This window comes from Prionailurus bengalensis, chromosome E2, assembly GCF_016509475.1.
Source record: "Prionailurus bengalensis isolate Pbe53 chromosome E2, Fcat_Pben_1.1_paternal_pri, whole genome shotgun sequence".
Lineage (NCBI taxonomy): Eukaryota > Metazoa > Chordata > Mammalia > Carnivora > Felidae > Prionailurus > Prionailurus bengalensis.
Genome location: NC_057352.1, coordinates 51899245 through 51917350, shown reverse-complemented (window position 1 = coordinate 51917350; position 18106 = coordinate 51899245). Strand labels below are relative to the sequence as shown.

General features: G+C 44.4%; 1 protein-coding gene across 1 annotated transcript in view; it reads left to right on the top strand.

Annotated features, from left to right (window-relative positions):
* The window catches only part of ADAMTS18 (ADAM metallopeptidase with thrombospondin type 1 motif 18), a 141571-nt gene that overhangs the window by 48956 nt on the left and 74509 nt on the right, over positions 1-18106 (top strand). The window contains exons 4-6 of the mRNA XM_043599387.1: positions 14218-14500; positions 16863-17056; positions 17316-17399. Coding sequence (XP_043455322.1) covers positions 14218-14500; positions 16863-17056; positions 17316-17399 — 561 coding nt within the window. The remainder of the gene's footprint in view (positions 1-14217; positions 14501-16862; positions 17057-17315; positions 17400-18106) is intronic.

Sequence of the window (18106 nt, the reverse complement as noted above, 5' to 3'; positions counted from 1 at the left end):
GTGCCCCTTGCCAGTTTTCTTTAACATAGATGGGTTCTTCTGGCTTTCTCTTCAAAACCCTCAGCCACTTCTCAATGTACAAGAGTTTGATATCATTCTCAGAGGTGGTCTGACTTTGCATTCCCGTGGAATTTTGTATATTCTTTGTTCCTTCAGCATGAGTTGAGTGTCATGCCAATGCCAGCTAAGTTCCAAGAGCATATACCTCTCTTTGGTAAGTGCTGTAGTAACGTGCAAGATGGTAAAGAAGCTTACAAGAGAAGCATGTAAATAAATCATAATGATGAATCAGGAGAGGGACATAATCTATCTGATTAATTGGTTATATGTTTGTCTCCCAAAGGAGAAACATCCTTAAATGTAAGCATCAATATCTTACCTATTTTTATGTCTCTTTTAGTACTAAGCATGTTGCCTTCTTTTTTTTTTTTAATTTTTAATTTTTTTTCACGTTTATTTATTTTTGAGAGAAAGAGAGCATGAGCAGGGGAGGGGCAGAGAGAGAGGGAGACACAGAATCTGAAACAGGCTCCAGGCTCTGAGCTGTCAGCACAGAGCCCGACGCGGGGCTCGAACTCACAGACCACGAGATCATGACCTGAGCCGAAGTCGGCCGCTTAACCGACTGAGCCACCCAGGCACCCCAAATGTGACCTGTTTTAAGTGATGCTTTAGAAAAATGACTTTGGAGTGAGAGAGGGTAGTGCTTGCCAACAGAGAGACAAGAGAGGAGGCCCCCGCTTTATTCTGGACCTGTGGCACTACATGACCAAACTGGAATGAGAAGACAGGGCAGGACAGCGTTGGGAGCTCAAGAGATCAAGCGTGTGCTGACATTTGTCAACATTGTTAACCACATAATGCCTCATTTGGTAAGACATCGTTAGAGAAAATGAGAATTGGAGGTTGGAAGCCCAAGTTTAACCTCTGAAACTGACATTAAAAAACATGACTTCGATGGTTATGAGTTATGACTATTTCTTCTCAGACATGTAGCGTGCCCCTCCCTCCACAGGATGCTGACATGACATTTGAAGAAGGAAGACTGTTTATTAGCCGACATAGCACCAAAGACTGGAATGATCCAGGGGGAGAGGCTGGGGGCATGGTCCCATGTGAAGTTGGTGGAGAGTCTGGTTTCTATTAAATCCAGACCTGCTAGCTATCTCCGCTTGGTCCCTCACAATTAACCAACAGCCATTATGGTAGTCATGTGTTTTCCAAATGACATCCTTTCTTAAGCTTCCTTTGAAACTATCTGATTCTCAAGAAAAGGCTGGAGCACAGAGGATTATGTGACACAAGACTGTCAAATGGCTCCCTCCTTAGTCTTCCCTAGATGAGAAGGTCTTCATGACCATACTGCTTGTAAGGGTCATGCAGCTTTGATATCTGTTCTTATTGTCAGGGCATGTTTTAGCTTTCTGAGGAGCTGGGAAGACATGGTTTCCCTTTCTTATTATTCTGTGTATGTCCTTCCCAAAGATGACAGGCAGGACCTGCCGTAGTGGTTGCAAAGCAGAGTGTCCCAGGCCTGCCGTCAAAGCACTTGCAGTAAACTAGAAGGGAAGAAACAAGAGTTTTGCAGAAGGAAGTCTTGAACGAGATCAGTGATGTCCAATAAGGCTACATTCCAGAGGACAATTGAGCCAGTTCCCTCTAGATCCACGGAGAAGCTTTCTCAGTGACACTGTCGAACACCCCCCACTTCGGTGTGAAAATGGAGAGGGGAAGTCAAAAGGATGACTCTGATTTTAGTGCCATTTGACCCCAGCCTTCATTTCTGGAGAGCTGAATTTATGGGTATTTCTCCATGTCCTTTGGATCCATCTTGACGGGAGGTTAGGACCTACCTTAAGCCATCTCAGAAGTATTTAGTTGTCAAGAGTCCCACCTTCAGAGTAAGTGGCATGGGCTGCTATCGTACTCCCCACAAAAGTCATAACCTCTCCGAAACCCTTGTTTTTTGTGGGTTTTTTTTTCCAGCTTTATGGAGATATACTAGACAAATTCAGTTGTAAAATATTTAAAGCATATGATGTGATTTGATACACATACACCATCCATCCCCCTCTTCGGGTTAGTTAACACGTCACCTCACATAGGTATGTTCATTCATTTATGCATTCGTTTATTTTTGTGAAAACATTTGAGTTGTACTCTTAGGAAATTTCAGTTGAACAGTACAGCGTTTCTAGAACTTTTCCTGAATTCTAACTGGATGTGTGGTTAAGAGTGAGCAGAGGCTGTGTGGTCAGCCAGCCCCGAGATACAGAGAAGTTAATGGAAGTACCCTTCAAACTGAGCTGTGCGACAGGTGGGATTTTGCAGATAGGATGCCTTGTAGACTGTCTGGTACATAGGAAGCAACGAACTATTCCTCTAGGTGGGACAATAAAGGAAAGGGGAGAGGAGGAGAAGGAGACATTCCCCAACCTCTGCTGATCATTATTAACCACTTGGATGAATTATTAAATGTTGAAACATAGATTCTTTCTAAGGCTGCTTATAAAAATTGTGTGCGTTTATGGGCATTTGTGTATTTTTTTTGAAATTAATACTAACATACATACAATAGGGTAAACGTGTCAACCATTTTGGCATTAATACATTAAAAAAAAAAAGACAAGCTTTTTGGAGGTCTCTACCCTTATGAGAATGGACACAGGCATAAATGGAAACCAAATGGGCTTATACATCCCAACCCAGTGTTGCACTGTGAATCCCTGCACTCTGGTCTCATGAGATTTGGGCTGTTGAAGTCATTAAGTGTTTATTTCAACAGGCATATTTTTAATTAGCCACATGAATAGATTTCATCAGTATGTTATTAACCTCTCTGAAGAGCCGCGAGAATGGCATCCTCTATACCAGTACAGACGGTTATAGGAAGTACTCGGAGGAAAGAGTCGATTCATCTTTGTGTCAGTAGCTTAAACCATTGCACGTGGTCAAAGCCATGTTAGTTAATATTGTTTTGGAGCCAAATTTGTCTAGTGTAAGGGAAAGCAAAGGCTAGTTCTTTTTTTTTTTTTTTTTTTTTTTGCTATGATGTTAGTTTTGGGAGTGTGGACGCTGGCGGGGGTGGGGGGAGGGAGGGAGAAATCTCAGAGGAGGAAAAGGATGTTCAGAAAGATCTACACATAGGGGAGGAAACAGAAGGCGTGCGGTGCGGGGGGGGGGGGGGGCGGGGAATTGGAAGTGGACGATGTGGACTGGGTAAAGTGTGGACCTGATGTTGAGTCGTTCTAATTGTTGTAATCTTTGATTTTTGAGGTTTTTTCCCCCCTCTGGCTATGACTGAGTCGGTTCTCTTGGAGGCTGCTTCCAAAAGTAGCAATTGAAATAGGATTCTATCGACTTTGTGAGGTGTGATAGCTTCGCCTTTCCGGTTGTGCTCTTAAATACGTCAGTTTAGGGATGTCAAAGGTCCCCCCGATGGGGGCAGTGAAGTTTTAAGTGATATTTAGTGATCTGAACCCAGGTTGAGGAAACTGACACCCCCCGGGACCGTAGTTTTTGTACGTAAGGCCCGCTGGCTGATGAGCAAGGGCTCTTTCTGAGGCACAGGTACCCATTCTGTATTGGAGGAATCCTTCCCTGAATTGCTAGCAGTGAGGAGGTCTCCTCCCGAAAGAAAAGTCTCCTGGGCTCTACTTCCTGGAGTGTTTGAAGAAGTAGTCAAGACACCCCAAGCCAGGAAAGAGGGGGAAAAAAAAAGCCAGGAGATCTGAAGACTTTCTGCAGAAAGATTTTTTTTTTTTAGCTCTTCTTGCTAATTCATCCTTAGCATTACGACTCAGAAAGCCATAGAGACGGACAGGACATGGAGACTTCCCCTGCCTGGCGGAGGTCAGGCATCACCGGGAGAACTGGTCTTTGCTCAGTGATGCACCCGTGTGTACCAGAGGCAGGGGGCTCAGGGCACATCTGGAGTGATCCGCTCAGGTGTTCGCTGAATGTGGCCAGCATGTAACTTGGGAACAGTAATCTGTGGTCCTGGTGCATTCTGCCGTATTCTCCAGAAAGGCAACTTTGCTTTTTTTTTTTTTTCCTCCCAGTAGGGACATTCCATTTATTCTTGGGGCTAATCAAAGCATCCTTTTCCCCATGTAGCTGCCTTTTTTTAATAGAGGGCCGCTGGATAAGAGATGGGGTGTTCACAGTGGACCGACGCTGGGTTTCAACATTTTAACCTGTAAACGTGTAGATGAGAAGCAACCAGAAGTTCGAGTTGTCTGTTAAACCACCTCTGCCTGTGTAGATGCAGGTGACAAAAAGTTCTAGTGGGGCCAAAGGGGTCATTGACGAGGAGCAGCCCGGTGATTTTCTCTCCACCTGCCCTCTGTCTTTCCCGTCCCCATCGAAAGAAACCAACAAACAAGTCAAAACTAAAACGTAGAACCTTTGAGTTAAGCAACTCTCCGAGGTGAAAAAAATCCATGATTTCTCCTGTCTTTAAATATCTTCAGTCACATTTGCAAAAACGCCATTAATATGTCTCTTTGCCAGTCTTAAAGCCTTGTGTAGTCCTCCCATTATTGTCTCGATAAACAGAATACTTACGCCTCCTCAGAACTTCAGGCCCAATTGAAGGGCAAAATTAGGATAACTATACTCTGTTCGAAAACGACATGACTTCTCTGCTTTGTTCCCTCAAATAACCACATGGAATAATGATAATAATAAACATGTACTACGTGTCTCTCTGTGCCAAAGCTGTTCTTAGCACTTCAGAAGTATTAGTTCCTCTAATCCTCTAAAAATCCTCTCAGGGAAGTGATATTATTATTCCCATTTTACAAATCAGGGACTAGATCTGATTTGTGTCCGTATCTGAGAGGTCTGTCAACTTCTTCAGGAGTAAGAAAGGATAAACCAGTCTCTCACTTAACTGCCACAGAATCGAAAAAACTGTAGCTTCATGGTCTCCTCTCTCCCCAGGCTGTGAGCAGTTGGGGGATATTGATAGTATCTGATTAAATGTGCATTGTGAGCTGGCTTTACGGTTTTTTTGGAGGGCGATTACTGTGTGCGTGAATCGGGAAAACCTAAATCCCCTTCTAAATCATATTTGTGTTGTGAATCTAGTTGATGGTGATGTTGCTGTCAAAAAAAAAAAGAAAGATGGGAAATGCCAGATTCTTGTTGACATGTATATTTTTGGGTTTTTTCTCCCCAAATGTAAGAGATTTCCCGCTCCCTCCGACCATAATAGGGAATCCTGAATATACATTCTTTTTTCAAAAGGTGCGTCCACATGTGGGGGCCTGTCTGAGTTGTCTGTTAAACCATCTCAGCCTGTGTAGATGCAGATGGCAAAAAGTTCTGCTTTGTTTTCTTGGAATTGTGTGCTTTGTAGAGCACAGAGGATGTTATCAGTGTCAGTATTCTTTTGCCGTAAGAATGTCAGATTTTGTCTCCTCAGCCTGATCGTTGGTCCAGATAGTCCCACGTACTCTCATCGAGAACCCGGGTAAACAATTTTTCTGTCATCTCAAGCCTCTGATTTCTTTTTTGAAAGTCACGACGGCTCTATGTTTTATGTTACTGTTTATGGAGCGGTTGACAATTTAGCACAGTGCCTGGTAAATATTCACTTATTTGATCAGTGAGAAAAATCCCAAGTCAGAGGTACGTTTATTCCTATTTTACAGATTGGGGGGGGGGGGTGTGGGGGGAAAGCAACCAGAAGTTCAGAGTGCTTATGCCCATTTAGCAAGCAATAGAACTTCAAGTTTACCTCTGGTCTATTTCATTTTTACGTTGAGCATTTCCCTCCTACATGGTCTCTGTGCCATTCCATTTTATCTTAATTTTTGTCACTTCTTCACAAAATTCCAAGATATTCTCATGCCAGTAGTTTTCCCCCATTAAGCTTTCTCAGCGTTTCCTTATTGCCTAGTCCCTCGCTTCTCTGATGCTTGCTTTCTCTCCTCCTCCAACCCCTGGACGATGGACTCCTGTTTCATATTTGCTATGCTTCCTCAAGCTTTTTGCTTACTCTGAGCTGCAGGGTTTCCTCTTTGGGGGATCCTCATGCATGTTGGGCAACCAATCGGTTATTTATTCTTTGGTGCTCTCGTTTGGACAAAATAATTTCTTAAAAACAAGAATGTGATGTCTTGACTGAGGTTACAATATTCTTTTGTTGTTGCCAAGGTGAGCGATGGGTTAAAAATTAAAAAGTGAAAATTAAATTGATTTTTGGTAACCACAAATATATTTATCTTTGCCAGTAGTTTGTCCAGCCAGCCTCCTGGGGGGTCCTTTGTTATTCTATTGGTCTTTCCTAAAAAGAGAACGAGAATTTTGGTACTGCCCATGGAGGTTGTCTTTTTATTACTACTTTAAGGCCTTTCTTTAAGCTATATTGTGTCACATCACTAATCCATTGAATCAGTTTTTGACTCTTAGGTATAAGTGCGGGGGTACGAGTCACTTAGGACAAGGACCTTGTCCTTTCTGGAATCTGCAGTCTCCCTTTTTCTGTTAAGTTTAAAGCCTTTGATAGAATTTAAAAACAGGACCTAGAGGGAGGGGTGTTGTAAAAGGCAATTTCTTGACGTATGATTTATACCCTGCATGTGTCCTTTATGTATTATTTGGCCATTGAAATCCAAAATAGGAAATAGGGGTGCCTGGGTGGCTCGGTTGGTTAAGTGGTTAAGCGTCTGTTTCTTGATCTCAGCTCAGGTCATGATCTCACGGCTCGTGAGTTGGAGCCCTGCATCAGGCTCTGTGCTGACAGCACGGAGCCTGCTTGGGATTCCCTCTCTCCCTCTCTCTCTGCCCCTCCCTCTCTCTGCCCCTCCCTCTCTCCTCTTCCCCTCTAAATAAAAAAATTAACCTAAAAAATGAGACAGGAAACAACTGCTAACATTATCTTACAGTATCTCCTTTTTCGAAGTGTAAAGTGGGAAACTGTGATCTGCGTAGGATATTGGCTCTTGGTCCGTAGCCACTGAATTGTTAAATTGAACAGCTAAGTTATGTGACAGGGTTTCTAGGTCTTTGAAACTGGAAAAGGTTGACGCTTAATGTGGGAACAGTATCCAGTCCAGAAGGGGGCGCAGCTGGTTCTTTATCTCTGGCTTCCTCTGTCCTCTGAGGGAGAGGAGTCCCCTTGGGTGGGTAGCTGGGGGCAGCTGTCAGTGTTAGCACATCCGCCTCCCCAGGGATGTGAGGCCTTTCCTGTCCTTCTGGAGCTGAGCTTAGGGGACGCCTAAGCACGTCCTCGGGCTCCATCCTTCTGGTAGCCCACTGGGTCTCTGCTCCCTCCTGTCCCTTCCCGGCTTCTTCCTCCTCAGATCCACCCAGACTTCCCCTGCCAGGAAAGGGATCTAGTCTCATGAAAATGCCTGTCCTCAGCAAGGCCTCCTATGACCTCCCCCCCCCCCCCCGCTCCTCACCCTTTGCCCTTGCCCTTATTTTCTCTCACAGAACCCCCTTTTCCCCCCTAGTGCTTGGCACAAAGGAATATTTCATACCCGTTGGTGTTCTTGTTTGATCCCTCCCTCCTCCATTTAACCGGAAGCCACCTGAGGGCATCTCCCTCATCACTGTTGGAACCAGAACGTTGCAGTAAGTCAAGATTGCTTCCCACATTCCACACCTCAACGGAGGGCTCCTTTTGGAGGTGCTGGGTCTGTATTTTTAAACCTTAAAATGTACTTATTTGGTCAGACTCCAGTGTTTTCCATCAGATTAAACGCCAAAAAGAAAACGTTTCTTCCTTCATATCCAGCGCTGTGAAATTCTTGCTGTGTGTTGAAGAATTATTCTAGATTTTTGTCCTTGCCACTCTGAACTGAGAAATAAGAGGACTGTGTGGCCCCAGTGTGTTGGTCCAGATAATGGTTGACAATTCGGTTTTCCTTTTTTTTTTAAATGCTTTCCCAGTGCAGGAGTTTTCGCTGTGCGTTGGGTTTGCCTAAGGTGCTCAGGAAATGGGGAGAAGAGAGAAAAGGCCTCCAAACCGGTTAGCCCAGTTAGGGCACTTAAGTGGCTTAAGTCGCTTTGATATTAGTTTAACCAGGTTAGGAAGTTAGTAAGGCAGGCGGGCTTTTGTGGGTAAATCACCCCTCCCCCCACCTTTAACTGTTCACTCTATCTACGGGGCACTGTAAATGGTGGCTTTTGTCTTCCTGTGCACGGAAGGCGTGGGGGCCCTGGGAGGCCAAGGTCTACCTCGGAGGGACCCAATTCTGCCTTTGCTTCCAGCTGAGATTTCCTCACAGGGTTTCAATAAAGCCTTGCAGTGACTGACTTGCTCCCGGGTCACTTCCCACGTCTGGTGTCCTCGGCTACAGGGGGAAGGGGTGCTGGCGAATCCTCAGCGTGGCCCCGGGTCTGAGTTCCTTGCCTTCGCTTAGGCCACAGACATTCCTCGTCTAATAAACAAGTGTTGATTGGCTGATAGCGTGTGACTCACAGCAGGGATGCTGGTGGGTGTGGCTTCTGCTGTCCCAGAGCGTACCTGCAACTTTTAGTGCACAGTGTTGGGGAGAGGGGGGCATTATGTTTGTTTCCATCCTTGTAGGTAGGCAGGAGCAAAGGAACTGTGGCCTCTGAGAATTTGGAAGTGGGAGAGGAACAGGGCCATGGGTGTGATTTCTTTGAGGGGAAGGGGACATAAGCACCAGCCAAGCAGGTCTTTGGGAGCAGGAGATGAGAGGTCAAAGAAAAAGTATGTGCAGGTGTGTGTGGGGAGGGCCCAAGACACCACCTTAAATATCAAGGCCAGCTAAAGACAAAAGAAGATGTTGAGGGGGGCAGTTATGGGGCCTCTGCAGGCCTCGGGCAGTCAGCAAAGGCTCAGTTGTTATGCAGATTGAAGTCCCCACCTTCTCCATTGAGAAGAGTTTGCAGTCCGGATTTCCTTTATAAATGCAAACGTCTCTGACCGAAGGGTAACTTCTTGGCTTTCAGAGCTTCTCCTAGGTGGGCTGATGGGTAAAAATAACCAGCTCTAGATAATCCTTGTGCCCAAGAGGCATGTATGGGGCTAATTCTGTTCCCCTTCAAGTAAAAGAACACTGTAGCCTCAAAAAGTGAAATAAATGCCCTGTTGGGAAAGGTGAGAAGGGACGGAGAGCTGCCCTGCTCCATACGGGGCAGGGTATGCGGGGCCTGTGGACCCAGAAACGAGATTTGGATTTGAGATCAATACCTGAGTGTATGGAATGAGTTGATTACATTGGACAAGGGCTCTTGCTGATGCCAGGGGACCATATTGGAGAGGAGGCAGGTGGCTTGGGGAGACTCAACAGAAAGTATCCAGATGAGCGACGGAAGAACCTACCAGCATGACCCTGGACTGGGTGGGGAAGGGCAGGTCACTCTGAGATCCAGCCTGAACTTAATGACGGACAGGATTCCTGGATTGTGGGATTTTACTTATCTGAATTTTTATCTTGCCAGTCGATTTCTCTTCTCCCTGCATCTCCACGAGAACATGAATGTGAACTATTCTGCTGCCTTTCTGTGTGCCTCTGTTCTTTATGCCAGTGCCTAGAACATGGCTGCTAATTCGGTGCTCAGTGTGAGTTGACTGAGCCAAGGAAGGCATCTGTCCGTGTCCCAGTTCCAGATAATAAGTCAGTGCGGCTACAGTCCATAAGACAGTCTTTCAGAAGGCAACACCCTTCTGCAGGGGGAGGAAACTCAGGACCAAGCCACAGGTTCTGGGACTTCTTTTAGGAATGGGAAGCTGAACCCTAACATCGGGCTGACATTAGGCCCCGGGCACAGCCCATCTGGTGCCACCCCTCCACACACGCCTCTGTGCTCCCATAGTAATCTGCTCTCACCCCGACTCCCCCTTCGCACTTGGTACCATCCTTGAATTTTTAGGCGTCTGTTTCCCCAGCAAACCACATGCTGTGTTTGTGTATCTCTTGCACAGTCGTGTGGCTGGCACTTGCCTGGCACTTAGTGTGTGTTGATTCAGTCATGCCTCATCCATCATCCTCAGTCATCAAGATGGCTGCAGTCGAGCACGTATGATGGATTTCTGCAATGGCGATTCTAGGTCGCCTTGTAAGGTATCGGGCTGGGAAGGAGTCTCCCCATTCTGCTCATGAAGAAGCTAAGGTCTAGGAGGACTGGTTCACAAAGTCTTTGGTGCATTGGGATAGTCATCAGAGAGGTTAAAGACAAAAGTTCTGATGCATGGGTCACAAGGGCAGAGAGTTGGTTTTTGATGATACGAGATCCTGCCTGGGAGTGAGGGAGTCTGCACGTACCTTTCGGATCCCTAGGTGTTTCCGACGTTGAGCAGAGTTCAAGAATTGCTGGCCGGTGTCAAGGCTTCTCAAAGGTTCACAGACCTACAGATCACCTGGGGATCTAAATAAAATGCTGACTCTGATGCAGCAGATCTGGGGCAAGACCTGAGTCACGTCTCTCCTTTTGTTTTTTAAGCTTATTTATTTGGAGAGAGCGAGCACGCAGGGTAGGGGCAGAGAGAGAGAAAGAGAGAGAGAGAGAGAGGGACACGGAGAGAATCCCAAGCAGGTACAGCACTGTCAGCACAGAGCCTGCTGCGGGGCTTGATCTCACAAACTGTGAGATCATGACCTGAGCCCGGATCAAGACTCAGATGCTTAACCAGCTGAGCCACTGGGGGGGCCTCCTGAGTTGGCATCTCAAACAAGCTCCTGGGCAGGCTGAAACTGCAGACCACTCTTGCTCTACCTGGCTCTGGGTGTCCAGGAACTTCTGAACCAAACGCAGGAAGAGAGAGGGTGGCGGTGCGGAAGGGAAGGCCCGGGTACGTTCCGGCTAAAATACCTGGTGCCAAGAGACACGCTTTGTGCCGTGAACTTGGAAAGCAAAACGGTGGTTGGCTCCAGGGCTCCCAAACCGACCGGGTCTGGTCACTCACACTGGCAAAATCCCGAGGCAGAGAGGAAATAAGAAAGGGGTTTATTTCAATGAGCCTAACACCAGGAAGACAGGAGACTCATGTCTGAAAGACTGGCTCCAAAGTGCTGAAAATACTTCCAGCCTATATAAGGAAAATGTGGGCCAAAGGTCAGTGGGTACCTGCAGGTGGGCAGTGAAGGTCAAATCGATCCTGGTCTTGGAGTCAGTCACACGGGGTCAGGGCAGTCCCTGTTGCTTGAGGAGGGCGTTTCAGTCCCCACAAGATCCTTTGCCCGCTGGGTCTGTTGCCTGAGCGAAGAGATAAGCTGGAAAGAGTTTCATCGATTAGAAAGGACAGACTGAGGTCAAAGCGGAGGTGGCTGAAATCCTCGTTGACTCTTTCCTCTCCATTTTAGCAGATTTGTCTCTGGATCACGCAGCCCCAGGCCCCTCCATGGGGATGACCATGAGCACCCTCGCTCCTCCGTCACCCATGCCAGCCTGTTACTTAGCGCTTGTGGAGCCATGATGGAAGGTCTCGGTTTTTCCGGCGCTTGATGTGGGCCCCTTGAGGGCGGAGCTGCTATCAAACTGCCCCCTCTGCCCAGCGTTTGCCGCAGCATCGCGTCCCCCACCTCGTAGAGGCAGAGGCTCTAGGATGTCACGGGGCGGGGCCCTGAGTCGCAAATGTCAAGATTAGTAGTGAAGAGTCTGGAATAGTGGCTGAGGGCATTGCCTCTGAGAGTAGAGACCTCCAGGTGCCCCAAACTATGCCTCTTGGGCATAAGGATTATTTTAGGCTGATTGTTTGAAGAAACTACAGACATAAGAAACACCCTGTAAACTGAGCAGAAGTTGCCATTTTGTAAGCAACATTTACATCTGCAAGGGAAATCTCCATTTGTGGGGGTGTCTCCCTCTCCGTACCAGGAACATTGGTCTGGGTGACCAGACCTCTAGCAACTTGCCATGGAGAGGGCCAAGACTTCAATCTGCATCACGACCGTATCTTTTTTTTATTTCTGAGCTTCTCGTAACCTCGCATGACTGCCCTTCTCCCGCCCCCATCACCCCCTCAACATCTTGTACCTTTAGCTAGAGACACTATTTACAAAGTGGTGTCTTGGGCCCTTTTGGGGAGTTAGTCACTTTTCCTGGGTAACTCCCATATATACGGAAGGTATACATGTTATTAAATGTCTGTTTTTCTCCTGTTAATCTTTTATTGCAACGGTGATGGGGTTTTGGAAAGGTGCTGGGGTCCGGAGCCTGTGGCCAAGAAAGAATTCTTGAGAGTTTGGTGCAAAAAGGTCATTTTATTAAAGTGCAGGGACAGGACCCGTGGGCAGAAAGAGCTGCCCTGGGGTTGTGAGGAGTGACTGATTATATACTATGCAGTTGGAGGAGATCAAGTCCAGAGGAAGTTCCTAAAGGGATTTTCATATGTTAAATTTAGAAGATTAATAAGATACTGGAGGCCTAGCTATTGTCAAGCTAAGGTTGTTTTTCCTCTAGTAAGGCATTAATATTATGACAGTAGGGGGTTCCTGGAGAAACCTTTTACTCGGTATTTGCCTCAAGTATTTGTCAATGGGCTGCAGGTTATAAAGAAATTATTTTTTACCTGCCATTCTTTTTTTTTTATTTTATTTTTTTGTTGTTTTAAATTTACATCCAAATTAGTTAGCCTATAGTGCAACAATGATTTCAGGAGTAGATTCCTTAGTGCCCCTTCCCCCATTTAGCCCATCCCCCCTCCCATAACCCCTCCTGTAACCCTCTGTTTGTTCTCCATATTTATGAGTCTCTTCTGTTTTGTCCCCCTCCCTGTTTTTATATTCTTTTTGTTTCCCTTCCCTTATGTTCATCTGTTTTGTCTCTTAAAGTCCTAATATGAGTGAAGTCCTATGGTAGTTGTCTTTCTCTGACTAACTTCACTTAGCATAATACCCTCCAGTTCCATCCACATAGTTGTAAATGGCAAGATCTCATTCTTTTTGATTGCCGAGTAATAGTCCATTGTACATGTATACATCTTCTTTATCCATTCATCCGTCGATTGCCATTTGGGCTCTTTCCATACTTTGGCTACTGTTGATAGTGCTGCTATAAACATGGGGTTGCAAGTGTCCCTTCGAAACAGCACACCTGTATCCCTTGGATAAATGCCTACTAGTGCAATTGCTGGGTCATAGGGTGGTTCTATTTTTAGTTTTTTGAGGAACCTCCATACTGTTTTCCAGAGTGGCTGCACCAGCTTGCATTGCCACCAATAATGCAAAAGAGATCCTCTCTCTCCGCATCCTCGCCAACATCTGTGGTTGCCTGAGTTGTTCACGTTAGCCATTCTGACAGGGGTGAGGTGGTATCTCGTGGTGGTTTTGATTTGTATTTCCCTGATGACGCGTGACGTTGAGCATTTTTTCATGTGTCGGTTGGCCATCGGGATGTCTTCTTTGGAGAAGTGTCTATTCATGTCTTTGGCCCATTTCTTCACTGGACTCTTTGTTTTGTGGGTGTTGAGTTTGATAAGTTCTTTCTAGATTTTGGATACTAACCCTTTATCTGATATGTCGTTTGCAAATATCTTCTCCCATTCCGAAGGTTGCCTTTTAGTTTAGCTGACTGTTTCCTTCGTTGTGCAGAAGCTTTTTATTTTGATAAGGTCCCAATAGTTCATTTTTGCTTTTGTTTCCCTTGCCTCCGGAGACATGTTGAGTATTTACCTGCCATTTCCTTCTTGCCTTTGTTCCCCACATCACTATGGAGGGGAGGGTGATGTTAGGGCTCCAGGAAACTGAGTCTATAGGTTTCTGGAGATTAGGCTACTGATAAGGTTGCCTTTCTCTCATAATTTACTAAGATATTTGTAAACACATGGAGACTCATGTCCTTCATGACTGTGATCTGTATCATTTAACCATTTGTTTTCTTTCCTTTCCTTTATTCTTGGACAGCTGGGAGTGTCCGAGGAATATCACACATATCCCACCTAGGGTCGGGGAAGAGGGGATTGTTAGCGTTTGCTTTGCCCTCAGATTGCCTTATGCTCTCTCATCAATGGGGTCTGACCCACAAACCTAGAAAAGTAACAGGAAAATTATTTTTCTGTCCCTATAAGGCCAGTGCTGGCTTTCCTACTTAAGTGCCTCAGCCTCAGCTTTGTCCTCTCTAAAATGGGGGTAATAACATTGTAACTGCTAATGGTATATATAAAATAGATAAGTCATGTCAGTTGCTTAGTACAGTGCCCACACACAGGAAGTAGCCAATAAAGTTACTGAAAATCACCATGTAAAAAAAGAGATGCATGGAATCATTAATGTTTTCTGTGTGTTTGGTTTTTAGTCAGGTCTAATAAGGACCCGAAAAAATGAATTCCTCATCTCCCCGTTACCTCAGCTGCTGGCCCAGGAACATAACTACAGTGCACCTGCAGGGCATCATCCTCACGTACTGTACAAAAGGACGGCTGAGGAGAAGATCCAGCGTTGCCATGGCTACCTAGGCTCCAGCGGGCATCATCCTGGTCACCCCCCAACTCACATGCCCCACACATCTCGGAGTCAAGAAAGAGAGCATCACCACCCAAGGTTGCAAAAGCAGCATTTTTGTGGACGACGCAAGAAATGTATGTAAGGAAACTTTTTCTTACTCTGTTCTTATGTGGGCCCTCCATAGTCTTTCTTGAGTGCCATTGGGTATGTTGATTTTGCAGGTTAAAATGGGGCTACCCTAAGCATCCCCTGAAATTAGTCTTAGAGATGGACCAATATTCATCTGTGTCAGGCAAAAGCTGGGTGATCAGTTCTTAATTCTTCTAGATTAAACTAGGAAAGATTTTTGTTTTTTTAAGTTGAGTTTGAGAGAGAGAGAGAGTTTAAGTGAGGGAGGGACAGACGGAGAACAGAGAGAGAGGATCCCAAGCAGGTTCTGCACTGCCAGTGAGGAGCCTGATGCAGGGCTTGAACCCATGAGCCGTGAGATCATGACCTGAGCCGAAATCAAGAGTTGGACGTTCAATTGACTGAGCCACCCAGGTGCCCCACTAGGAAAGATTTTGATAAGCTTTTGTTTGTTTTTGTTTAGCATCTCCTACTTTTTAGTTATGGGTTCCCATATCATCTTAGTTTCTATGCTCATGAGAAAAGTAGCCAGTCTTCCAGTGATGATGTGGTTGGGTGTTTGTTCTTTTTGAGCTCTTGAAACATAGCTTCACGAGATATGAGAACATTGGCCCCTCAGGAGATGTGACAGTGAGATACAGCGACCCTTGGGCATGGTTTGTGACCTGGGCACAACCTTTTGCATTTTGTAGACAAGCGGTGTCTAATAGAAATACAATGTCAGCCCCAAAAGTAGTTTTAAATGTCCTAATGCCATGTTTAAAAAAAAAAAATTGAAGATTGGTGGATGAATTTTAATAATGTATCTTATTTAACCCGATATATTACAAAATATCTCAACATGTAATCAATATTAAGTTATTATCTGGTAATTTACATGATGTTTTGGAAATCTAGTATTTAACCCTTGGAGCACAATTTCAATCTAGACAATAAGTTTTCTTCAGACATACTTAATCTGTATTTGGATTTCATAACATTTAAGGTTGGAAAAGTAGAGTTATATATTCAAGTTGTTCCAAACATACTTGTTTCTCCAGAACTGAATCAAGTGTTGCTTTCTTAATTTAAACTGAAATTTATTCAAATTCAAATTAAAAATTCAGTTTCGCCAGTGGCGTCAGACACATTTCCAAGGCTCAGTAGCCACGAGTCGCAGAGGAGTACTGAGTTGGATAGAGAAGTTGGATGGTTCCACCCAAGGAGAAGAGGAACTAGTAACCCTGAGCTATTGATGGGGAGCAACAGTGAAATATCGTGTCTCTACCATTTTAGTTGGTCTTTGGGGTGTTAACAGAAATATCCTCTTTAGGGAACACCTATTTGGCATGGATTTGAAATAATAGTGGTATTCCTAATAGTGGTGATATTCGTAGTGACACTGATATGTGTTTGATAGATATCAAAGCTAATTTTTAGAGCAGGCTTAGGACTGGTATTATGGATAGTATGTTCTTTTCATTGATGAGGAAACTGAGACTCAGGGTCACTTATCAAAGTGCCTGACCTGAGGTTTTATATCTAATTCTAAATAATTTGATCTTTTCATTCCGTGGAGAGCTATTATGACCATTATAATGACGGTACCACTTGTTAAAGTATGAACGTAACTCCGTATTAGTGTTACATTTTTAAATGTCCTGTTCCCTCCCAGCAACCCTTGGACTTGTCACTCTCCATTAACTAAAGGGATCATGTCTGCCCCACATCCTGAGACTTCCAGGTCTCTTCTCAAAGGCCATGGCCACCATAAAGGTGGTACCTGCACTTTACCTGTTACAAACTAGTTGATATCATTTTAAATTTCACCTCTGACTATGCTATTTCCCCAATAAGTAACTCAATATTAGGTCAAGGAGTCCTTATTGACCCCTTAAAGTTTGTATTGATGAGACAGGGGTATTTGACGTGGATAATGTCCTGTTGGACATATATTTCTAAATTTTATTTAGAAAGTATATGAGGTGTTAGGAATTCAGATGCAAAGGATAATGTCTACTTCTGCAGTGTTTTGTTAGTAAAATAAAATGAGCATTATCTGTTTTTAAAGACTCTTTTGATAAAATTGATTTTTCTTGATCTGCTGTACCAACTAGATTTGTAGATTGTTTGGTTGTGTATTTTTTTTTTTTAACTCATTGAGTATTTTTGACTTATTGAGTCCATCCATCCACCAACTTCTACTGAATGAACCTTTATTCGCAAACTAAGGGCAAAGCCCCGGGACAAGCACCAAAGACATTATTTATCAGATCAGTCAAGTGTTGGTTACCTAGACTCTCTCCTCCCCTTGTTGAGATTTCTGTCTATCTCATGCAGATGTTCTCTACTGATAATCCCTTCCAAATGCTCTTCTGTTCATTGTAGATGCCCCTAAGCCTCCCACGGAGGACACCTATCTCAGGTTTGATGAATACGGGAGTACAGGGCGACCCAGAAGATCAGCTGGAAAGTCACAAAAGGGCCTAAATGTGGAAACCCTTGTAGTAGCAGACAAGAAAATGGTGGAAAAACATGGCAAGGCAAATGTCACCACGTACATTCTCACAGTCATGAACATGGTAAGGGAGTTTGTCAGGACTCCAGCCATTCTGGTTCCCAAATCAGGCTAAAAATCATAGAATGTCCTTGTGTGATTGAATAGCAGATATAGCTACATTATTATATTGAAAAAAAATTAGTTTTGAGGAAATTGGCTTCATGTGTATATATATTTGGTAAAACTGAAGCCTATATACTTACGAACATGTCTGATTGATACAGAGTTTGGGAAATTTTCAGATTTTGTTTATTTTTGTTTGATTTCAATTGTTCCAACAGGTTTCTAGCCTATTTAAAGATGGGACCATTGGAAGTGATATAAACATTGTTGTGGTGAGCCTCATTCTTCTGGAACAAGAACCTGTACGTGCCAAACTTCACTTATTTCTTAATTCATTCTGCCATTCAGGATATACTTATTGAATACCTACTATGTGCTGATCCACGAACTAGTCACTAGAAATTCAAGCTGGAAAATACGCTGACCCTGCCCTCAAAGAAAGTACAATCAAACAGGGTTGTGTACTTAACTAGAACATCACCAAATAATTACTTATCTGTAAATATATATGGTATATATGTATGCATACAATGACACATACGTATGATTGAATATGCTTGTGTAATATCAATATTAAATTATATATAAAAATACAAATATTATGTAGGCTTCACAGGGAAGGTGCATTTGATAATAGCTTTAAGGGTTAGTTGGATTTTGGATCTTGGACATGCTAGGTAATTGCAGGTTGAGGTCAAAGCATATTTTGAAAATACACTGAGAGGGGCGCCTGGGTGGCTCAGTCGGTTAAACGTCCGACTTCAGCTCAGGTCACGATCTCGCGGTCCGTGAGTTCGAGCCCCGTGTCGGGCTCTGGGCTGATGGCTCAGAGCCTGGAGCCTGCTTCTGATTCTGTGTCTCCCTCTCTCTCTGCCCCTCCCCCGTTCATGCTCTGTCTCTCTCTGTCTCAAAAATAAATAAAACGTTAAAAAAAAATTAAAAAAAAAAAAAAAGAAAATACACTGAGAATAAGTCACCAGAAAATTCTTACAGTAAACCTACCGTCTCC